This window comes from Microtus oregoni, unplaced genomic scaffold (assembly GCF_018167655.1).
Source record: "Microtus oregoni isolate MIOR12 unplaced genomic scaffold, Mior012 000001F_ref0000356, whole genome shotgun sequence".
NCBI classification, from domain to species: domain Eukaryota; kingdom Metazoa; phylum Chordata; class Mammalia; order Rodentia; family Cricetidae; genus Microtus; species Microtus oregoni.
The window spans coordinates 12608178-12632003 of NW_024543060.1; the positions used below are offsets into that span (position 1 = coordinate 12608178).

General features: G+C 45.0%; 2 protein-coding genes across 2 annotated transcripts; one reads left to right on the forward strand and one right to left on the reverse strand.

Annotated features, from left to right (window-relative positions):
* Positions 1 to 5747: 5747 nt before the first annotated feature.
* On the forward strand, positions 5748 to 14354 carry Med4 (mediator complex subunit 4). The gene is made up of 7 exons (XM_041665960.1): positions 5748 to 5929; positions 6915 to 6981; positions 8380 to 8550; positions 10838 to 10895; positions 12032 to 12118; positions 12836 to 12967; positions 13677 to 14354. Exons 1-7 carry the CDS (start codon positions 5778 to 5780, stop codon positions 13847 to 13849), a joined length of 840 nt encoding a protein of 279 aa, XP_041521894.1. The 5' UTR covers positions 5748 to 5777; the 3' UTR covers positions 13850 to 14354.
* A 917-nt stretch (positions 14355 to 15271) lies between these two features.
* Positions 15272 to 23061, reverse strand: Nudt15 (nudix hydrolase 15). Its single transcript, XM_041663384.1, has 3 exons — positions 22875 to 23061; positions 20386 to 20582; positions 15272 to 18150 (listed from the first exon to the last, which is right to left on the reverse strand). Exons 1-3 carry the CDS (start codon positions 23027 to 23029, stop codon positions 17990 to 17992), a joined length of 513 nt encoding a protein of 170 aa, XP_041519318.1. The 5' UTR covers positions 23030 to 23061; the 3' UTR covers positions 15272 to 17989.
* Positions 23062 to 23826: the final 765 nt, after the last annotated feature.

Sequence of the window (23826 nt, forward strand, 5' to 3'; positions counted from 1 at the left end):
TGGAGCCTGGGCTGGCAAGGACCATCTTGATACACATTTAAATTAAGTCGCTAATGACTCCTGCTTTTGAAGCTAGAGGGTTGCTGCGGGCCTGACACCAGCTTGGTTCCCATCGTGGTGAGTAGCAGACCGGCGGGGCTGTACAGCAAGACCTCATCCAAAAGCAAACAGAAATGACGGTGATGGTGATGGAGTCTTCTGTCTCTCTGGCTGGTCCTCTCTGCTTCTGCCCATCTTCTACCTGGCTCTAACACTAAGCCCAATGCACTTTTACTTAGGGCTTTCTGATTTTAGGTACCTTCTCTGGGTACTCTGTCTCTGTGTGTGTGTCACTCTCCATCCCCCCCCCCCCCCCGCCCCCCGTGCATCTCTATCCCTCTCCCTTCTTTCTGTGCATTTGGATGCCAGAAGAGGATGCCGGGCATCTTCCTCTATTGGTCCCTACCTTATTTTCTGAGATAGGTTCTCTCACTCAACCCAATGTACTCTTGTCTTAGCCAGTCTGGCTGGCCAGCCAACTTCTGGATCTTACCTGCCTCTGCACCCCAAACACCAGGATCATGGGTACACATGGCCGCCCCCAGATTTTACACAAGTGCTGAGGACTTGAACTCAGGGCCTCTTGTTTCCCCAGTAAGCATCGTTATCCTTTAAGACATCTCCCTAAACTCCTTTAGGAACTTCCTTGTCTACTGTTAGTTTGTTCACCCTCATAAGCCCGGTATTAGTTCCATCCCCAGAGCATATATCAAGCTTGGGAAACGTGCTAGAGAATAAAGGAAACTGCGTGTTCAGGCACATGCCTGTAATTTCCACAATCAGAAGGCAGGGGTTGAAGGATCAGGGACTCAAGGCTGGAGTAAGCAACACAACAAGTTCAAGACCAGCCTGGGCTCCAATAGATCCTTTATCAAAAAGACAAAAAACAAAAGACTAGGTGAACCTATCAGAGGAGGATCTGAAGACACCCAGCTTAGTTGTCTTTAGTTGCCCACAACCAGTAGGTTTTAAATGAGGCCTGGAATTCCACCGAGATGGTGAGACTTTATTTTTAGATCCAATTCATTCCAGCTCACCTTTCCTCTGAAACCAAACTGCAAATATTTAAAGAGCGTGAAAGGTCTATCCTTAACAATTCGTTATCCTCCAAAACTCAAGAATGTAGGGAGTTAAAAATCAAACGCCACACTGGCCACAAGGCTAAACGACTTTCATTAGCGTAGAATGTGGTACAGTTGGGATTTTTTTTCTGTATTATGGACTTCAGGGTTTTAAGTTATATCTTTATTTGTTTTGTATGCGTGTGTGCATTCCGTGGTGAAAGGATAATTTGGGGCTCAGTGCTCCCCTTTCAGCCTGTGGGTCCTGGGAATGGAACTCTGATCATGAGGGCCAGCAGCAGGCGTCTTCAGCCGCTGAGCCATCTCGCCTGCCCTGTGTCGTGGTTTTGAAATGAGGAGGTAGGTTTCTTCTGAGGAAGGTTTCACAGTGTAGCTCTTTCAGACTGAATCTTAACGCACAGACGTCTTAGTTAGGGTTGCCTGGGTAACTCGGTTTATGAAAAACAATTTAAACGACACATTTTGAAGCTTTCTAATTGACTTTAAACATTGGTGCTGTGGTGGCGCACACCTTTAATCCCAGCACTCGGGAGGCGGAGGCAGGTGGATCTCTGTGAGTTCGAGGCCAGCCTGGTCTACAAGAGCTAGTTCCAGGACAGGAACCAAAGCCACAGAGAAACCCTGTCTCGAAAAAAACAAAAAACAAAAAACAAAAAAAAACATTGGTGCTGTTTTCTAAAGAACCATACCCTGACCCAGTAGTTTCTGGTTTGTTTGTTTATTTGTTGTTTGTTTGAGAGATCTCACTGTATAGCCCAGGCTAGCCTTGAACTTGTGATTTTACTATCTCAGCTCCCCCAAGTCTTGCCATTCCAAGCATATGCTGCCACACTTGGCTCCCAGTTGAGAGCTGACAGTTTCAGATACCATAAGATGTAACTAGTAATCATGAAGCTTGACCTTTTGGGGGTCATCCCTGGCATGGTAGTTTGAATGAAAATGGTCGCATAGGCTATGGGAACAAGCACTATTGGAAGGTGTGGCCTCCTTATAGGGGGTGTGGTGTTGCTGGAGGAAGCTTTGAGGTCTCAGAAGCTCAAGCTAAGCCTAGTGTGGTTTAATCTTTTCCTGCTGCCTGCAGATCTAAGATGTAGAACTCTCAGCTACCTCTCCAGCACCATGTATGCCTGTGTGCTACCATGATTCCTACCATGATGATAATGGACTAAACCTCTGAACTGTAAGCCAGGCCCAATTAAATGTTATCCTTTATAAGACTTTCTGTGGCCATGGTGTCTCTTCACAGCAATAAAACCCTAAGATACCTGGGTAAGCACAAGCTGAATCTTGATGTTAAAGTGGGTTTTATTTTTACCTGGGATTAGAGGCTCTGAGGTCCGTGACTTCAGGTAGCGTCTCAATGCTTCTGCTTCTTGGAGAATGGAGCTAATGAATGTAGCGGGCCTGGTTTCCTCCCTCGCTCCCCGGCTATGGGGAGAGGACTGTCTAATTCTGCTTCTCTACCTCGCCTTTGATCTTGAGCAGGGGGCTGTAAACTTGATTTGGAAAATGGCTTGGGAAAGGAGCTTCCACCACAGAAGCAGATGCCGGACTGCCATGCGCACATTTCCACATCCGCACCCAGCACCCTGGCTGTGAGACTGTCCATCTTTGGCTGAGGACATTTCATGGTGTGGAACCTGCTTTAAAGTATGGCAAGGACTATGTGAAGGCAAATATGGAAAATAAGCTTTTTCTTATTTTCTAAGGCAAGCCGTAAAGAATCGTAATTTGTTTTTAGTGTCTTTAACGTCCCTTTGTGTCTGGTCTTTGTTGATGTGAGCATCCCTATCAATAGTCAATCCGGTATTTATTGGTGCCCACCTGCTCATTCTACCATTGTGCAGTCATCACATACAGAGGAACTGAAACAAAAAGGCAGAATTTCTGAGTCCAACACTGGCGTACAGATACCCTAGTAGCCTGGGAGCCGTGGAGTGTCTTGGTCCGTGCGGTGCTCCTATGACAAAATATCCGGTGCTGGATAATGTGTAAGGAGCAGAAGTTTGGTTGGATGAGAAAGGTGTTTGTTGCCAACCCAGAAGACCCGAGTTCGGTCCCCAGAACCCACACAGTGGAAGGAGAGAACCAGCTCCTGAAAGTCGTTTTTTGTCTCATGGTTCTAGAGGGTGAGAAGTCCGGGCCCAAGGAATTGAGTCTGGTGAGGACCCATGTCAAAAAGGCAGATGGCTCGACCGGAACGGGGTTGGAGGGCTGGGGGGTGGGGGAGACACACACACACACACAATATGACTCATTCCCTAGTAACTGACGCACTCCCGAAATAACAGCAGTAATCCAGTCACAGGGCTCCCACTCACCTCCTGAAAGGTTGGGTTCTCCACAGCATTGTTGGGATGCTTTGTGTGTCAGGCAGACAGTCTGTGGGTGTGATGTGAGTGGACAGATGGGGGGGTCCACACTCGATAGAGACAGGTTACGGAAGCCCTGGTCTTCTGATTCTGCCTCATATGGTGAGGAGTGAAGCGAGGTCCTGAATTGGGAGGGAAGGGAAAAGGAGGTGTTGGGGACTTGGAGGCAGGCAGCGATATGCTATAATGCCAAGGATATGCAGAGGATTTAGAACATGGATGTGGTATGATTATGTAGTCTCAGTGAGGGTCACTGGAGATTCAGGGTTTGGAGTAATGAATTTTTAGCATATCCTGGCTTGCTGTTTCCCCCCTTTGGCTTCCAAAGAGCCACCTCACTGTGCCCTGTCAGGGCCTTTTCCTAGTAGCTCTGGCACATCTTACCCTCCTTAGGGCACCAGGCAGATTGGCTTGGGCCCCACCCTAATAACCCTCATTTAATTTAATCACCGCTTTAAAGGCCCTGTCCTCAAACTTTTCGCACTTCTTGCCCACAGCAAGACATTCATAATATAGTGGAGCATGGTGGGGCCCACTTTTAATACCAGCACTTGGGAGCCAAAGGCAGAGGAATAGATCAGCACGGTCTACATAGAGAATTCCAGGGCAGCCAGAACGATGTAGTTAAGATGGTGTCTTAAAAAAAAATCATAAATGTCTAAATGAGAAAAGTTTCTCAGAGCAGAACTATGTACCTGGCCTTTTGAGACTTTTCTCTTTAAAAATCCCTGAGGAATTTTTATTTTATTTTTCTGAACATAGTTTTTCACCTGCATGTATGTTTGTATGAGGGTGTCGGATCTCATGGAACTGGTGTTGCAGACAGTTGTGAGCTGCCATGTGGGTGCTGGGAATTGAACCCCGGTCTATTTGAAAGAACACTCCGTGCTATTAACCTCAGAGCCATCTCTCCAGCCCCCAGCCCTGCAGAATTTTTCTGGACACCTCATGTGAATAATAACCGAGAGAAGTGGGCAAATAACAGCAAAGAATGTGGGCTTGGACTTCACAGAACATTTAATATTCACGGAACACCCTAACGTAGGACAGAGAAAGAAGATGGGACGTTGATGACACAGAGTTCCGATTGGTCACCAGAGCAGAGAAATACATACGTGAAGAAGTTCAATAAAGTTAGAGGATCTACGCATCTCCTCCTAAAAATCTGGGGTTAGCTGGGCGGCGGTGGTGCACATCTTTAATCCCAGCACTCAGGGAGGCAGAGGCAGGCGGATCTCTGTGAGTCTGAGGCCAGCCTGGTCTACATAGCGAGTTCCAGGACAGCCAGGGCTGTTACACAGAGAAAACTTGTCTTGAAAACCCAAAAAACAAGCAACCCCCCTCAAAGAAACAGAAAGTACAATGGGATTTTCAGGAATGGAGAGTCGGTCTTCAGTGAGTACAAGATTTATAAGATGAAAAGATGTTATTTAACATCAGTTTGGGGAGGGGGTTCGAGACAGGGTTTCTCCGTGTAACAGTCCTAGTTGTCTTGGAACTAGCTCTCGTAGACCAGGCTGACCTCGAACTCACAGAGATCCGCCTGCCTCTGCCTCCTGAAAGGCCGGAAAAGATTCCACTTTTGTGCTGGGCCCTTTGGGGACCTTGAATTACACCCCAGCCCCCAGGATAAGATGAAGGCCACAGAGGAGCTGAAGGCCGACCCCTCCCTCTAGCCCACAGGATAAGCTAAAGACCGGGGTACCCATCTTTAGGGGATATACTAGCTAATGGAGAAACCTAATTACACAAAGTTGCTGACTGTAGCCCAGTCTCCCACCCGTAGTCATACAGAGAATGTTGACCACCCAACTTCCCCATCAGCTGGGTAATATTTCAAACAGACCCTGTGATTAGCAAAGGGTCAGTAGATGTCTGGAGGACGTAACGGGGGTGGGGTGGGGGGCTGTTGTGATCTCCTTAGATAATAATAGCCTATTAGGAACTAACAGCTTAGGTAAAGATTACCTATTCTTTAGCCAATTATGATATAGGATATGTAATTTTGTTTTTTGAGATTGTAACCTTGTGACTGTTTTGTGGTTTTTGTCTTTATAAACCCCTTACAATAGTAGACATCTTTCCCTCCATCCCAGCAAAAACAAGCCTGATTCGGACGCGACACAAGTCCTCCTCCGCCCTGCAGATGGCGCCAGAGCTGCAGTGCACCTCCAGGAATATAGGGGGCGTTCTAATGGGGGGGGGCTCTCTCGCTCTCTCCGCCTCTCTGATTCTGCCTTCCGCCTTCCGGTCCCGCCCCTCCTGCCGCTAGCTCACACCGCGCATGCGGCGGTTGGTGAGCGACTGGGCGATGGCGGCTTCTTCAAGCGGGGAGAAGGAGAAGGAGCGGCTGGTGGGCGTCTCTGTCATGGCAGGCATCGGCAGTACACGAGAGCGGCTGCTGTCTGCGCTGGACGACCTGGAGGTCTTGTCGAGGTAACCGCAGCCTGGGAACCTGCTCAGGCCGGGACGACTGTGGGACTGACGAGGGTAGGCGGGCTGGGGAGTCTCCGGATAGTGTGGTGGACCTGGGGGGTCTGCTGCCTCCCGGGGTTTGGGGCCCCATTTCCCCACCAAGGGGCCATCTCAGTGTGACAGTAACCTGGAACCCCCAGGACCGTCAAAACTGTAGTAGCCCGTAAGAAAGGACCCGATCGACGGACACTCAACAGATAGGTAAAGAATGTTCCCTGGGGTGCGAAGGGCAGGGATGCTGTAGTCAAGGGGAGGCTAAATGCCGACACGAAGGAGCCCAGGGTCAAGAGGAAGACGGGTGTGTAAAACTGCTGAGGAGCAGTTTGGTCAGGGTTGAGCTGCAACCCTCGAGTCCACACATGGGACTCCTATTCCAGTGTTAGCAAGGCAAGCTTCACCCCCCCCCCCCAAAAAAAAAATGGGCTGTTGGCGAAGTCATCAGAGCGGCCGGTAGATGAACCCATCATCTGAAAAACAAAACAAAACCCGGAAACATCCAGGACTTGGTGGGATGGCTGGTGTGTGGTAGCGATAGATTAAATTGGCTGTCATTCTCCGCATTGCCGTGCCAGCTTTAAATCTATCAGTTTTTAAGCCTTGTAAGGGGGAAAGCCCCCATCGTCACGGCAGTCGGTGCTATATTACAAGAAAACATTTTTCGTAAACTGCAACCCTTCTAGATTTGCCCTGCAGACCCGCAGTCTAGGGCAGGTTGCTTTCTTGTAAACCACAACTGAGTCTTTGTGTGTACAGTCACCATGACTGTCCAGCTTGCTGGGAGGACCATGAACCTTTTAACCATTTGGGGCAGAGAGCAGTTAAACCATTTTTTTTTAATTTATTTTTACAGATTCTTACTGCCTTCTTAAAAAGTTTCACTAGGTCCTCCCAAATACGCAGTTTACAGGCAAGCACCACCATACCCTGATGGTCGTTTTTCTTTTAGGGAACTTATAGAAATGCTGGCAATTTCAAGAAATCAAAAGCTGTTACAGCTGGATGAAGAAAACCAGGTAAACAGTTTGTTTTTTAATCTAAAAAGCAGTGGTGGCACATGCCTTCAGAGGCAGGGATCTTGGTGAGGCCAGCCTGGCCTACAGAGTGAGTTCCAGGACAGCCATGGCTACATAGTGAGACACTGTCTTGGAAAAAAACAAATAAAAATGAAATAAAGAAACTATGCTTTTAAAATATCAGTTTAAAGATTTCAAGTAACATTCTGTTTTCACACAAAATAAATATAAACAAACTCTCAAACAATTTTTTTGTTTTGTTTTTTGATACAGGGATTATCTGTATTGTCCTTGAACTCAGAGATCCACTCTGCCCCACCCCCAAGCACTGGGATTAAAGGCTTGAGCCACGACCTCCATCTTTTTTTCTGTTTTTGTTTCTTTCTTTCTTTTTTTTTTTTAAGATGGGTTTTTATGTAGCCAAGGCTTTCCTTGAACTTACTGATTCTCCTGCCTGTACCTCAGTGTGGGGATTATAGATGTGATCAACACGCCTGGCTTGCTGAGCTGTTCTCATGTGTTGTAACATGCATTATATCATGAGTTCTTACAACAGTCTGGCATATAATAGGTATTATTAGGGAATCTTGTTTTTAGAGGAGAAAATAGGTTTGTTGAGGGTGGTGACTTTTTCTGTGTCTTATTGCTAGTAAATGCAGGGCTACAGACTGAACCCCAGACTTCTGTTGCAGATTAAATTTTGTGGCATTTTGCCATATCTGCATATCATCTATTTATTTTATTTACTTATTTGTTTGTTTATCCAGACAGGGTTTCTCTATATAGCCCTGACTATCCCGGAACTCTGTAGATCAAGCTTGACTTGAACATAGAGATCCACCTGTCTCTCCCTCCTGAGTGCTGGAATTAAAGGCGTGTATCACCACCCAACTTACTTTACTATTTTTTTAAACCACCTCATTTTCTAGGCTGTCTGCACACTAAGCCATACAGGTGTGAAATTATGGCTTTAAATGTATCTCAGTTAGCTTCTAATAGCTAACTTCTAACAGCTTCTCATAGTGTAACTTGTTTCTTAAAGTTTTTGGTACCAACTAAAGTCACTTAAAACCATTAGATTTTGGAAGAGCTTTTTATCCTGTTGTATGGTTAAAGGATACATTTTTAAGTTTTATCTCTGGAAGATGAATAAACCCAAAATTTTGCACAGTACTACTTTTGAAAGATTTGTTCTGCATGGAAAAGGAACAGAATAAATGGAAATTAATATTAAGACTGTTTCCCATATTACCACAAATGGGCTATGTATATTGTTAATGATGATTAAGAATATTTTGAGGTGTTAAAATTGACAACCTAGCCAATTCAAATATGGATTCTTAGTCTCATTGGCTTTGATTATCCTGTTGTCTGATGGAATCAACTATTATTTGACAGGTCTTGGAGCTGCTAATTCAGCGAGATGGGGATTTTCAAGAACTAATGAAATTAGCACTTCATCAGGGAAAAATCCACCATGAAATGCAGGCTTTAGAGAAAGAAGTAGAGAAGAGAGACAGTGACATTCAGCAGCTGCAGAAACAGCTGAAAGAGGCGGAGCAAATACTGGTGAGTTGACGGCTGGTCCTGAACAGCAGACAGAAGAGTTTCTCTGTGTAGCCTCGGCTGTCCTGAACTTACTCTGTGGACGAGGCTGGCCTCTAACTCAGAAATCCATTTGACTCCCAAGTGCTGGGTTTAAAGGCATGTGCCGCCACCACCCGGCTTTCAGCTATATATTTTATTCAAATATTTTAAATTATAGAAATAGGAAGCATTACTTTTATTTTGGCATAATCCGGGTTTGATATTAGTAGTTAAAATCTCTAGTTTATGAAATATTTGGGGTCAATAAACATTTTGTATTAGTTTTATGAATTCTTGAAAATTTTATTTTTTGCCTTCCATCTTAAGGTAGGCAAGTTTATTGATCAAGGCTCTAGACTAGGTTTTCCTTTGTTCTCTACTATTTAAAACAAATTTTAATTACATTTTTTAAAGTAAAATATTTTTATGTATATGAGTGTTCCATGTAAGTGCACCAGATGTGTGCAGTGCTGGCAGAGCCTGGAAGAGGCGTCAGGCCCCTGGAACTGGACTTACAGATTATTTTGAGCTGAAGTATGGGTATGGTTGCTGGGAACTGAACTTGGACCTTCTGCAGTTGGTCTTAACTGATGAACCATCTCTCTCAGCTCCTGTCTTTTTCTTTTCTTTTGCTTTGAGACAGGGTCTCCCTATGTAGACCAGGCTGGCAATTCAGAGCTGTCTACTTGTCTTTGCCTCCTGGGTGCTAGGATTAAAGGTGTGTACCACCATGCCTAGCTTGGTTACTTCTTTTGAAGAAGTAATTTATTTGCTCTGAGAAGTCCAGTTATGTTGCTAACTGCAGTCATAATTGTCCTACGATCTTAATGCAGAGACAACTGAGTTTGACTTTCATATGACCCAATGAACTGCCATTCTTGTTGCTGATGTACAGCTTCCTAATGTGTCACAGTGGGCTCCAGGAAAGGGAGCCTCAGTGGTTTAGGATAACTTAGAACCCCCCAAAGGAAACCCCAAGTAAATGCTTGGGGGTTTTGTTTTGATTTTTAAATAAATTGTCGGAGACCAGCTTTAACAAAGATACCATTTACCAGGGTAGGGCCATGGGGATTAGAAAAGTTAGTAAAGAGAAGGATAGTACCGGATGGAGTTCCTGCCCAAAGAGTAGGAGTAAGAGTAAAAAAAATAAAATAAAAACAAAATTAATAAAAAAAAGCCCGTTTTAGCATGATACAAGGAAACGAACATACCAGTTGAAAGTTGCAGGCTACACACTCTCTGGGTGGAATTTATTGTTAATCTCCCTCAGGGAGAGTTGGATCCTTAGATTTTTTTTTTGCGGGGGTAGAAACAGATGACTTTTCTATACCTGAAATACAAAGGCTGGATATTAGCCATACCTGTTGACAAGAACTCTTACTACAACTAGGTGGGACCTTTGAGGTAGATACAAACAGTGACCTTGAAGGAATAAAAGTAAATTCCCACACTCTGACCTTTGGTCCCAGTGGAATGGCAACAACTTTGAGCAAGCTGAAACTCTTTGGCCTTCAGACAATAAATGCTTTTTAAAAATTGATTATTTTTCCTTGTGAAAGTAATATTTACTTGCCAGAAAAAAATCAGAAAATACAGAAAAGTAGAAAAAAGAAAAATTGCCTTTTGTTTCATAGCTTGAACAATGGCACAATCTGATGCAGTGTAATCGACCAGCAAATAGAATAAATCAGGCTAACTTTAATATCAGCTTTATTAAGGGGAAGAAGGGAATAACTTACAAAACCAAGGTTCCAACGAAGAGCAGGAAACAGAAGGGCAGGTGGGGAGCACACCCGCAATATTTCTAAGTAAAAAATAACCTCAGGGGATCCCGCCCTTCAAGCAAGGTGATTGGCTGGGCTTCCCCTACAACAATCCACATTTTGCTGTATTTGTTTGGTTTGTTTTTGGAGAAAGGGTTAGTCTTTGGGTTCCAAGCATATTTTTACTGTCATCCACCCCCTCACCTTTCTGCTGCATCCTCCTACCCCATCTCACTAAACCCTCAATCGCTAGTACTCCTTCCTGTCCTTTCATGCCATGTGTTCCTAGCAGCTGCTTATTAGTGCGAGACTGAGTCATGAATAAATTTCTTTCATTGAACATAACCACGATGTAAATGATATCAAGTGGTGTTTCAGAAAAGATAAAATTCAGGAATTTCCAAGTCTTGGAAATTGTTTCTGTGGGTGAGGAACCTTGTGAATGAATCTAAAAACTGCTTGTTATAGTTAAAAATAATTTGTACTTTAAATTTTGTTTAAATTAGGCAACAGCTGTTTACCAAGCAAAGGAGAAGCTCAAGTCAATAGAGAAAGCAAGGAAAGGTTGGTACCATGGCAACCTGCTGACTTAAAGCAAGGCTGTGTGTGTCTCTTGACGCTGAAGCTGATTAAGGTCCAGGGAGATGGTTCAGTGGGTAAAAGCGTGTTCACGTGTGATCCTAGAGCCCATCTACAGCTGTACACGCGTGCACATTCTCTCATGTGTATATTTGTAGTCAAGCTGATGGAAATACTGATGAAGCTGTTGAAAGGATGCCTAGTAGTTTTCATTGTAAAGTGTGTTCTTGTATTGCAGCTGGCATCCCAGAGAGGGTGGCCATACCTTACAACCCTCCTTTAGTTGTAAGAAGCACTCACAGAAGGGAACTTGTGCTTTTTCCTCACCAGTATAGTAAAGGCAACGATCTGTAAAATTGCTGAGAAGGAAAGAGAAGTGGGGTTTACATAGGCGTTTGAAGGCGAGGCAGAGAGAACACGTGACCACGCTAAGCTGAGATGGGAGCACCACCCGCCCTTTACCCACTTTAAAGCCTTACATCATGAGCTATGGATCTTCAGATACTCAGAGGGAGATTACGGTTCCTTGGCTTTAATGCTTGTGCATTTGGTTTACAGTTACCTGTCTCTGATTTGTTTCCTCCTGCCCATTTGGAATCTGCTTTCTGATTGTTGAGAGATGGGTGGACCTCTATAGCAAGAAGCAGATCTTTAGTCTGAGGTTCATAGTGCCTTTTAAACAGACCTGAAGTTTATAGCTTGAAGAGCTCTTCCCATTCCTTGGACTCTGGTACACGGTCTATTCAGAACCCTCTCAGCTGTCAGGATGTGCACTGCTGACCTAGCTTGGATGTCGCTGGGTTGGAGTGCTTTCTCTCATTTTCCTGTTTCTCACTGTGGTGGTCAGAAGAGTTCTGCATTTGCTGGCAGCTAGTAATTGAGATTATTGAGTATTATCATTGCAGCTCTCAAATTCATGTTAGCTGATTTTGCTGAATGGTGTCTTGGTTCTTTAGTTAGGAAATGCTTAACATGTTCAAGGTGTGTGCTGGGGTTAGGGAAGAGAGACAGCTGAAATTAGCCTGTTTTCTGATTAAAATTAAGTATGACGTGTGCCTGTGATGTCTGCTCTTCTAAACTTGTATTTACTGGTGTGAACTTTTTCTCCCCCCTCAACTCAGGTGCTATCTCATCGGAAGAAATCATTAAATATGCACATAGGATTAGTGCAAGCAATGCTGTGTGTGCACCACTGACTTGGGTTCCAGGTAACAATGCTTCTTATATAAGATTAAAATGATTTAAATGTGGAATGTACTACCCTAACATAACACCTGCTAATAAAGGTATTTTTCTTCAGTGTCATAGTAATGCCGTCTGTGACCTTAAGTATGAATCATTGTTAATGTTTCTTACTAAGAAATAGAATTAAGTTGGAAGACTTGAGATTGCTGTAATTTACCTACCTCTGCCTCCTGGAAACTGGGATTAGTGGATGTGCCACCATGCCCAGCTTGAGAATTTTAAATCTAACCAGGCAAGGCGTGGTAGTCCACTCTGTAAAGACAACAACTGGATTGCAAATTTGAGGCCAGCGTGGGCTACATAGTGAGATCCCTGTCTCAAAGAGCTTGAGGTTTTTAGTGTGCACCAAGGAAAGTTAATATTTTGAAGAACATAATTATTTTTTGAAATTTTTGTTTATTTATTTATTTTTTGAAATTTTATATTGATTTTATTGAGCTATACTTTTTTTCTCTGCTCCCCTCCCCTTCAACTCTCTCCCATAGTCCCCATGCTCCCAATTTACTCAGAAGATCTTGTCTTTTTCTATTTCCCATGTAAATTATATCCATGTGTGTCTCTCTTAGGGTCCTCATTGTTGTCTAGGTTCTCTGGGATTGTGATTTGTAGGCTGGTATTCTTTAAACATTCTATAAAAACATTTTTTAAGCCTGTGTTAAAAGCTGTCTTTATTGTTTTAGGAGACCCTCGGAGGCCGTACCCAACTGATTTAGAGATGAGAAGTGGATTGTTGGGTCAGATGAACAATCCTTCCACAAGTGGTGTGAATGGCCATCTCCCAGGGGATGCCCTTGCAGCAGGCAGGCTGCCAGGTACTGCTGACTGGAAGGGTGTGCTTAAGCAGACCAAGGTTTTCAGAGGTGCCAGCGAGGCATTGTCGCACAGCGGACATTTGAATCCAGGCCCAGCCTTATCTGTCTACTTGTCCAGGTTCCTTCTGTCCCTGTGCATCTCCTCACCCTCCCCAGGCTCTGGACCTTCCCTTAGTACTACTCTGAAGAACACTGTTGCAGTTGAGAGGCATGCTCCCCAAATAGACCAGGCATGCTTTGTAGGTGCCATGTTTTAATGTGGGAGAACCTTCCTAAATGAGAAAGGACCTAAGTGGGGACTGCTTTCTGAAGCCCAGGTTTAGCTATCACTTCTGTGCTCAAGTTAGAATTTGGGAACTCTGTTTATTGATCCCAGATACTGTCTTTCTACTGCGATTTTACTACACTGCTATAGTCCTCTTGAGAGACAAACCACACCAGTAACTTGAAAAGGAAAATTGGAAGAACTATTACCTAGTAACAGATAATGGATGAATAGCTATCACAGAGAGAACCATGGCACAGGACCCCTGGCTGGGGGTGTAGATGGATGTAGTTTATGTTTAACGTGTGAAACCTTAATCTTGTTAGATCTTTGGTACTACAAAGTAGGTGGGTAGATGAAATTAAGTTACTTGCGTAATGGGAGGGTGACTGATTACATATCAATGGATTACCAATAGAACTGATCCCATGTGCTTTTCTCCAGATGTCCTTGCTCCACAGTACCCATGGCAGTCAAATGACATGTCCGTGAACATGCTGCCACCAAACCACAGCAGTGACTTTCTGTTGGAGCCTCCTGGGCACAACAAGGAGAACGAAGATGATGTCGAGGTTATGTCTACAGACTCGTCAAGTAGCAGTAGCGACTCTGATTGAAGGTGTGTAGCTTATGCAGGCTCCAGTGCTGCAGCGTTCTCCAGAGGGAAATGCAAACCACACCCCCAAGGAGCAGCCTTCTGCAAACCACATGGGGTTTCTGTTGCATCTGCCAGGCAGCTGTTGGCGGGTTAGTCAGAATTACTGCTGTGTTGGGTTCGGTTCGTACATAGCAGCTCTGGAAAAGAGACTGAAGGACATGACATATAACCCGTGGGGATTACTTGACAGGACACTGAGCCAGGCATGGCAGCGCATACCAGTAATCCCAGCACCTGGGAGGCTGGGGGATTGCTGTGAGTGCGAGGCCAGTTTTCCTATATAGTAAGCGCTGAGCCATCTGAGCCAGAACAGCCCTGCAGAACAAGGCCGCAGAGCTCTGAGTGTGCTATTGCAGAGTCAGAGTGCTCACTTGAGGGCAGAGTCGGCTGCGTTGCAGCGACAGAACTATCACTATTTATATGTGGTAAATACTGTAATTTGTGTAAATAAACTTCCTTTTTTTTGTATTTTTATTTTTTTTCAATTGTCTGTTATATGTATTTAGGTACACCTTCAGTGTAGGAAGGAAACATTTAAACCCAGTTGCATTTAAACCGGGGAGTGGTGGCACATGCCTTTAATCCTAGCACTCATTCAGAGGGCAGTGGTAGACAGATCTGAGTTGGAGGCCAGCCTGGTCTATAAAGTGAGTTCCAGGGTAGCAAAGACTACACAGAGAAATCCCTGTCTTGAAAACAAAACAACAACAACAACAAAAAAAAGAGTTGCATTTTATAATATTCAAATAAGATTCTGGTATATATGAGAACATACAAGATGAATTGACTATATCTTTTGTTTTTTGTTTTTTCCATGTGGGTGTTGGGAATTGAACCTAGGTCCTCTGGAAGAGCAGTCTGTGCTCTTAGCCACTGAGCAATCTCTCCAGTCCCATACTTTAAAATGTTTTTAACTTCAAGCAGTTATCATCTGTGTCTAAGATATTTGTATAATTATCAGTTTTTTAAACAAGTATTTTTTATTACTGCAAATGTAATATACATTATTTTAGAGCATTTAAGAAACAGCATAAACAGGGCAGGTGGTGTGCACACCTTTAATCTCAGCATTTGGGAGGAAGAGGAGGAGGATCTCTGTGAGTTTGAGGCCAGCCTGGTGTACGAGAGCTAGTTTTAGGACAGGCACCAAAACTTCACAGAGAAACCCTGTCTTGAAAAACCAAAACAACAAAGCCGGGTGGTGGTGGTGCACGCCTTTAATCCCAGCACTTGGGAGGCAGAGGCAGGCGGATCTCTGTGAGTTCGAGACCAGCCTGGTCTACAAGAGCTAGTTCCAGGACAGGCTCCAAAGCTACAGAGAAACCCTGTCTCGAAAAAAACCAAAAAAAAAAAAAAAAAAAAACCAAAACAACAACAAAAAATACCAGCATAAAGCATACACTTGGCCTTCTACCAGGATTAGTGCCAGTTAAGATTCTAGTTAATAATTCACGTGTACATCCTGGTCAGTGGTGGCACATGTCTTTAATCCTGGTACTCAGGAGGCAGCGGTAGGCAGATTACTGAGTTCCAGGCTAGCCTGGCCTACAAAGTGGGTCCCAAGACAGCCACGGCTGTTAAACTGTCTTAATAAAGCAAAAAAAGACCCCCCCCCCCCAAAAAAAAAACCGCATAGGAATGATGGCACAAAGGTTAAACAGCACTGACTGCTCTTCCTGAGAACCCTGGTTCCATTCCCAGCACCTACATGGCAACTCACAGCTGTCTATAGCTCCAGTTCCAGGGGATCCCGCACTCACATAAGCATAAACATAAAATTTAAAAAAAAATGCACATGTGCCAGGCTTGGCGACAGGCAGGTGTATGTGAGTTTGAAGCCATCCTGGTGTACATTGTGAGTTCCAGGTCAGCTGGCTCTAAGACCCAACAACGTCTCCCCAGCCCCAGAAGTCTTAGGAGTATACATGTATCAAATTTGAACAGAAACAGTGAGACAATGTAGGTGTAAGTAAGAGAAAATAGGGTTTATAAATAGGTGTAATTTAAAAATTTTTCCATAGCAAACATCACAATAATAGTGTTTTAAAAGAGCAAAATTCAGTTGTTAGATACTTTGGGCAAGCATTCAAAACATCTTTGGTTGCCATTTTTTTTTCTTTAGTCTTTTGTAATTTTTTCTTAGAGCTGAGGACTGAACCCCACCTAGCAAATTCTCTATCACTGAACTAAACCCATCTCTGGAGCCCTTAGGTTTTTGATCCCTTTATAAATTACTGAAAAATCAGATTTTATTTTTATAAGCTTTTATGAAATGATATTTAACATTAGAAATTTAAAATGAGAAAAGTTTGATGATCACAAAAATCAAATGCATGCTAACAGCAAAAAACTAGCAAGAATTCACCAGTGAGAAAGTCGTCATCTTATCCTGGGAGCAAATCTCTTCCGTGTCTGACCCGACAGGAGGAAGCCGGCTCTCTTGCCTTGGCAGTCTGTTCCAGCACTTGCCTGTCATGTGTGAAGCGTTAGGTTCAAACCCCAGTACCCAAACCACCCAGAAATGAACCATGCATCAGGTAGCTCTGGACAGCTGCTCTGCACACTTAACAAGAGGATGAGGAGGGGTGAAGTTGGAATCTTAGCATCAGGGAGGCTGAGGCAGGAGGTTCAGGAGTTCAAGGTTATCCTCAGCTTCAGACAGGGAGTTGGAAGCCAGCCTGAGCTATATGAGACTGTCAAAAAATAAGAATGTAAAAGTTTGTGATATTTGGATATTATAAAAATAACTCTGGATTGTGTAACACTCTTCAACCATCTGCCAGGGCTGTGCACAGGAGGTGCGGCTGCGTTCCCTCACCATCTTCTTTGTTTTTGCTCTGATCAGAAGAAATTAATCTGGGCAGTGGTGGTGCACGCCTTTAATCCCAGCACGTGGGAGGCAGAGGTGGGCGGATCTCTGAGTTGGAGGCCAGCTTGGTCTACAGAACAGGTTCCATGACAGCCAGCGCTACACAGAGAAACCCTGTCTCATAAAAAAACAAAGAAAGAAAACATATTAAACATGTGAACCAGGATTGCTATTGAAGGAACAAGAGCCCAAAGCACAGGAATACAGAGCTCAGGCTGCACCTATGCAGCAGAGGGGACTGGAAAACAACCTCACAGGAAGAGCTCACCAGGGGCCTGGGCAGCAGCCGGAGCTAGTGGCTGGAGTAATGTCAGCCAGAAAACCATGCTCTGCCAGACTAAGGAAAGATGAGACAGCACACGCACTCCAGGGCTTAGCTGGGCTGGATGCTGATCAACATGGGCTGGCTAGAAGCTTCTGCTATTAACATTGGCTGTGCCCGGGGTGATCCTTACATCAAGAAGGTGATTTTTACACACACACACACACACACAGACACAGGATGTTGCCCTGTGAGATACTGCACAGTTCAGTCTCTCACAGGAAAGCTTTACAATTTGCTGGGGGGGTGGGAGGATGGAGGGGAGAGCAACCAACCAAACAGCGTTTGTCCTTGGTGTCCCACAAAGTTCTGGAGGACCTCTGGGAGATCCCCCACACTCGGAAACCCAGTGTGTCTCTCTGTGTGATGCCACCACGCAAGGACACATACAGGATCTCAGGCAGAGAGAGGGAAAGGCGGCTGGCTTGACCTTTAGCAGTAGGATCCAAACTTAGTCTGTCTCACATTTAGCACAGATTCGCTGTCGGAAACTGGGGAAGTACAGCCTACCACACGTCATGATGTCACATCATCGTTTAAAAGTTCTTCTCAAGTAAGGAGAAAGGATGTCAACAAGCACGATGAATTTTGCAGTGGACAAATTGCTTCCAAACTTGAATAACCGTATCTGAATTCTGACCTCTATTTGAATTAGAACAGCAAGACAAAATCTGTTATGCTTGCCTCCATGCAGCTGACGAGAGTAACTTACAGCGGTACATATAAGTAGCCACAAGCTCCTGTTCATCTTACTCAGGGACACGTTCCAGGTTTGAGTTGCTTTAGGAGACTGTAAATAAACTTACGACCACACGGTTTTGCAGATAAAATGGGAGCATCCTGAAACATAGAATCTTTCGTTTACTAAAAGTTTTTTATTTTGTTGTTGTTTTGTTTTGTTTTTTAACTCAAGGAATTTCCTTGGCTCCTTCGAGGTGCTCTCCTCTGTACCCATGCAGGTGGTTCAGGTCCTCTCTAAATGGGTCATAGCCTTGCTCTTTTAAGCAACGGAGAGCCCAGAAAAGCTGGTCTGATGGAGGAAATTCTTCCCAAGGAATCCACTCCCAACCTAGAAGAGAGGGGCGATCAGTGCACACACAGAGCAAGGAGCTTTCATTTGGCGAACTAAGCTATTATTTACTCAGGAAAACATTAGCCGACTTTAGCACTAATCAAAGCAGCGGCGACTTGGGGCTAACTTGGCTGTGCAAATCAAACCTGTTTGGAGCGAAGACTGCAGGAAGAGAAGGGTGATCAGTGAAAGCCTGGGCTGTTTTGTTTCCTTGTTTGGAGACAGGGTGTCATGCATCAAAGCATTTAGTCCTTAGCTGAACTCGTGAGGTGTCTACTGCTCTCATACATAACTTGGCCAAGGTCACAGAGAGCAGTTAGGTCCAAAGTGGGCCCCCAAAACAGCAGTGCCACGGACTATGTGGCAATTACAATCTGGGCTCACCTCAGGCTGGTCTCTGACCAGGCAATCAGCAGGATTGCCGGTGTAATGGTCTGTCCCGTCCCTTTAAGAGACAAGTCCACCCCACACCCCCACACTTCCCGCTGAGGCAAGCAGATCTTCCTTCCACTTCCAGCCTGAGTCCCTTCCTTTCCATCTCTCTCCCAAAGAGGCAGCTTCTGCCTTGCTCCTTTCTCTCCTCTTCTTCCCCCTGCCGTTTCTCTTTCTCTCTCTCTGCCTCTCTCTGTTCTTCTCCCTTTCCCTCTTTTCCCTTCCCTTCCATTATCCACTAAATAAATATCCAACCTCACTCTGCATGGCATGTGCCTATCCATCTCTGTCTCTCACCCGCCGTGTGGCTCCCTCCCTAGGACCAGCTGCCTTCGTGACCCACTGTGGCCTCGTGGCCTGCTGCCTATTGCTGCTACTCGGGGACCTGCAGCATTTTGGCCCAGGCCACTCAGGGAATGGCGCCGTTTTATTTTTACCATAACAGCTGGTATATAAGCAAAAGCCTAAAATCAGTATTCCTTAAAAACCGGTTCTCAACCTTCCTCCTAGTGCTGCAACCCTTTAATTTAACTCCTCGTGATGCGGTGACCCCCAACCATACAATTATTTCACTGCTGCTTCACAACTGTCATTTCTCTACTGTTAGGAATCCTGATGTAAACATCCGATGGTTTTAGGTGACCCCTGTGAAGGGCTGTTCGGCCCCAAAGGGGTCGATCCCACAGGTTGAGAACTACTGCTTAGAAACGTGTGAATAAGACTTCTGTCCGGCAGGAAGAGCTACTGCTCCCCATATCTGCCCCTACAGCTCCACATGGGGCACCTGGTTCATATTAACACACCCCTGTAACACACACTGAAGTTCCCAAACTAGATGGTTCCTTCTCCTTCCCTGCACTGGCGCCCTGACTCTAAACTTCCAGGCTCCCTCCTATCACAGCCTAGTTCTTTAAAACTGTCAAAGCTTTCCCCGCCTTTTGCAGTCTTCTCTGTCCTCCCCCTATCTCTGGAGACAGTCATTTCTCCAAATAACCCTTTCTTTCTACATATGGCATGGTCCAGCTCAGTGGTTTCACTGCGTCCTCACAAGAACACAGTGTAAGATCCATAACATAAACCCAGGCAGTCTGTATTTTATCTATGTATTCTCACATCTCTACATTGTCTCTGTCTGCGCGGCTGTAACAGGATAGCCTACACTAAGTAGCTTACACACAAAGTCATTTATTGCATACAGTTCTGCAGGTTGGAAGACTAAGATGAAGATGCTGGTAAGACATGATGTCTGGTAATGACCCATTTCCTAATGTAGGACCCAGGCAGCTTGGTACACACCTGCCACTTGACAAAGGGCCCAGAATCCACAAAGCCCAGGACCATGGGATAAAACCTAGGAAATCAGAGCTAAGGGAATCTTCTTATGTTGCTAATGTTGGGTGTTTTGTCAGAGCACTGCAAAGGCTAAGCTTTGCCCTCATGACATAACCACGCCTCCAACTCCCCATCTTCTGTTTCCATCACCTTGAGGACTACAATGTCAACACCGGGGTTTTCATTTTTAATTTTCTATCTTTTTTTAAAAGACTATCTTTCTACATAGCTCTAGCTAGTGTGGAACTTGCTATGTAGACCAGGCTGGCTTCAAATTTATAGAAATCTGCCCTCTGCCTCTGAAGTGCTGGGATTAAAGACCTGTGTCACTACTCCTCGCTCCAACTCGGGAAGTTTTGGAGGGGCAAAGACAGAAATCTGAGAATCCAATTCTCTTCAGAAAGCAATGATACTCGTAATGATGCGTTTCTTTGAAGAAACACGCCTTATTGTTTATGATTCTCTTACCTTCATTTTTTTCCGGTTCCATGTTCTTCGGCTCTGACTCATGCGCCGTGTTCACCTCCCCTTTCATCAGTATGGTGACATAATGGTAGTTCTCCTCCTCAACGAAAGAATTCACCACAGAGGCGAAACGCACGTTCTTCAGGCGGAGCGCAGCCTCTTCCCAGGTCTCCCTCTGAGCACACTCTTCCCAGGTCTCACTGGAGAAAGAAACACAGCCTGTTCAGTGTACACACAACATGAGATTCTTGGGTGAAATGCTGTATCATAAAATAGATGCAACACTCATTAGTTTATGCTTTAAAATGATAAAAGAGCCGGGCGGTGGTGGCGCACGCCTTTAATCCCAGCACTCGGGAGGCAGAGGCAGGCGGATCTCTGTGAGTTCGAGACCAGCCTGGTCTACAGAGCTAGTTCCAGGACAGGCTCCAAAGCCATAGAGAAACCCTGTCTCGAAAAAACCAAAAAAAAAAAAAAATAAATAAATAAATAAAATAAAATAAAATAAAAATAAAAAAAATAAAAAATAAAAAAATAAAATGATAAAAGAATACCCTGACTTGACATTCTGCATGTTCTATATTTAGTGATTTGAAGACCCAAAGAGCCTTTTATTGAACAAAGATCAAAATTTAACCGCCAACATTAATATCTCTGACTGGAGCTAGACCTAGGTAGCTAGGGGGTGGTTTAGTGTGTCAGGCAAAAGCCCAGGCTTTTAAGTCAGCTGTACCCAAGCTCTTTCTATCTTTTTTTTTTTTTTTTGGTTTTTTTCGAGACAGGGTTTCTCTGTAGCTTTGGTGCCCGTCCCGGAACTAGCTCTTGTAGACCAGGCTGGCCTCGAACACTGGCCTCCAACTCCCAGAGATCCGCCTGCCTCTGCCTCCCAAGTGCTGGGATTAAAGGCCTGTGCCACCACCGCCCAGCTAGCTCTTTCTATCTTAAATAGACCAAGGAAACCTTAAATTTCTCATGGGGTTTTTATCTTTCAAAAATGTATTAAATGGCTTCCGAATTTCAGTTTAAGCCTCAAAACTGAGGCCGGTCAGCAACACAAAGCAAAGTGCTCAGAGTTTGGGAGGTAGTGCAGGAAGCCAGAACAGTGGGCTCCCAGGCCACACAGGATGGGCAGGTGACCTTCAAGAGGAAAGAAGTTGTGCATTTTTAGCCTAGTAGAAATAGTTCTCTTCCTTATGACGGCAAGTGAGTGAGAGACACTGCCGATGAATCCGTCATGCCTCAATCACTGCGCTCAGGAAGCCGAGGCAGGAGGACCAACGTTAAGTCCAGGCCACCCTCCGCTACAGTGAGATTCGAGCCAACATGGGCCTCTGTCTCAAAAACAAAACCGATAAACAACAAAACTCCCAAACACAAAATCAAACAGAAAAAGAGCCAGTGACAGAAGCTGGGGGACACTGGCGCCTTACTTCCCCTGTCAAAGGCACATTGGGCTGCCCAGCTTCACAAGCCTCGCCCAGTGCACTGCATCAGAGCGGAACTCACTAGTAAATCCGACTGCACGGGAACACAGAGACTGTGGGAATTCCACAGTGGACATTTGGAAGGAGACAGCTATGTGGCATAGGTCCCCAGAGTTAAAATAGAGAAGGGCAACCATCAGCAAGCATCACTTTCACCTTGGAATGGATGTTCCCTTTGGACTAAGCAGATGCCTCAGGAGACTGGTAGGGTCTAGTGCCGTGGCGCAGGCCTTTCACCCCAGCACTGGGGAAGAGACCTGGACAGAGGCAGCCAGATCTCTGTGAGTTCCAGGTCAGCCAGGGCTACATAGTGATATCCTGTCTCAAAAAACAAACAAACAAACAAAAAACTATTAGATAATACCGATCCACGTATTTACAGATAGGAAGTCTAGGATTTCCTTTTAAACAGTCCAGAAAATCAAGTACATGTTGGCTAGAAGGAGGCATAAGAAAGTTTGAGCATCCATCTTTCATATAAAGTGTTTTATATTCCTTTACATTACTAAAACGAGCAACCCTGGATCTTGGGGATTTAGGTACTCTTCTCTGTTATAGTTAACCACACTCTGTTTAGAACACACTTATGAAGGTCAGGGTTTCTTTGCATTGTGTAGAAACCGATACTACTTAGCTACTCTTCCCACTTTGTGGGTGTGGGACATCCACCGTGGAAAACACTCCCACAGACAACGCGGCCAGAAATGAAATATATCTAAAGTTCATGGGGCAAAGCGAAGACTCCCAGGTTTTCACAGACATCCATTTTCTCTGTCAGCACCAAGAAATACAGACTACTCCCACCTGCAGCCAGGGGAGGACTGTGCGAGGACCGAGGGAGCGAGGACCCTGGCACAGCGCCCCCTCCCGGCGGGAGGCCGGAAGATCCCGAGGCCGTAGAGAACACACGGAACGCAACAGCGCACTCACGCGCGCCACACGGACGCATTTGTCAGGAGGACTGGTGCTACTCTCACAACTTCCGTTTTCCGAGGTCGACCCGCTCACCCGAATTCCAAATGGCCCCCAGGAAGCTGGAAACTGCCGGCTCCAAACGACCCTTTCCTCTTCCCCAGAAGGACGCAGCGAGGATGCTCGCAGCTCGTCACCACCACGCCGACCCCAACTCCGGGGCGCCGCCTCGGCTCCGCGTTGGCGCTCATAGCGCTTGGCTGCCCCCGGAAGTGATTTTGACTGGTTCACATCCGCTTTCAAGCTGTACGGGAGCCCGCTGGAGTCCCCCTTACTGCTTCTGTGAGTGTTGTCTGCCGCAGAGCTCTGGTGTCGCCTGGTGGATCATGTGGAAACAGCCCGTATAAATAACTGATTTAAGAGTACTCAGCTGGGCGGTGGGGGCGCACGCCTTTAACCCAACACTCGGGAGGCAGAGGCAGGCGGATCTCTATGAGTTCGAGGCACCTGCTCTACAAGAGCTAGTTCCAGGACAGGCTCCAAAGCTACAGAGAAACCTTGTCTCGAAAAACAAAACAAAAACAAAACAAAACAAAACAAAAAAAAAGTACTTAGATGATTTGGAGAAGTGAAGTAAATAAATTCAGCTAGGACAAATTATGTATTTAAGACCAAAATATACTGTACCAGATTAAAAAATATGCATCAATTAAAAATGAAATATGAAAGGAAAAAACTGCTTGGGAAATCAACTGTCGCTAAGCAAATTTGACATCTTACATCTCTGCATGGGTGGGTTTACTTTAAAAGTATTAATTTATTTCTACTAAAGTACTATTGCGTCATTTTAGGAATTCAGTAGTACAAAAACTACCAACAACACGGTCTCCTTTAGTCCTGCCTCCAGAGAGACAGATTTATCTCTTCGAAGTGTTAGCTTTTATATTTGCACACATATTTGTAAGTGTATGTGTGTTTTATATACGTAGTAATCCATTAGAAAGTTACAATATCAATGACGTATACTTAGCAAAGTCCTAAGTTTTGC

What these genes read in the sequence shown, in the direction of transcription:
- Med4 (XM_041665960.1), top strand. Translation starts at nt 5,778, where the DNA reads ATGCGGCGGTTGGTGAGCGACTGGGCGATGGCGGCTTCTTCAAGCGGG. An exon ending in AAGAGGCGGAGCAAATACTG is followed by an intron (nt 8,551 to 10,837) that starts GTGAGTTGACGG and finishes TGTTTAAATTAG; the next exon opens with GCAACAGCTGTTTACCAAGC. An exon ending in AATAGAGAAAGCAAGGAAAG is followed by an intron (nt 10,896 to 12,031) that starts GTTGGTACCATG and finishes CCCTCAACTCAG; the next exon opens with GTGCTATCTCATCGGAAGAA.
- Nudt15 (XM_041663384.1), bottom strand. Translation starts at nt 23,029, where the DNA reads ATGAGCGCCAACGCGGAGCCGAGGCGGCGCCCCGGAGTTGGGGTCGGC. An exon ending in GGGGGCCATTTGGAATTCGG is followed by an intron (nt 20,583 to 22,874) that starts GTGAGCGGGTCG and finishes TTCTTTCTCCAG; the next exon opens with TGAGACCTGGGAAGAGTGTG. An exon ending in GGAACCGGAAAAAAATGAAG is followed by an intron (nt 18,151 to 20,385) that starts GTAAGAGAATCA and finishes CCTCTCTTCTAG; the next exon opens with GTTGGGAGTGGATTCCTTGG.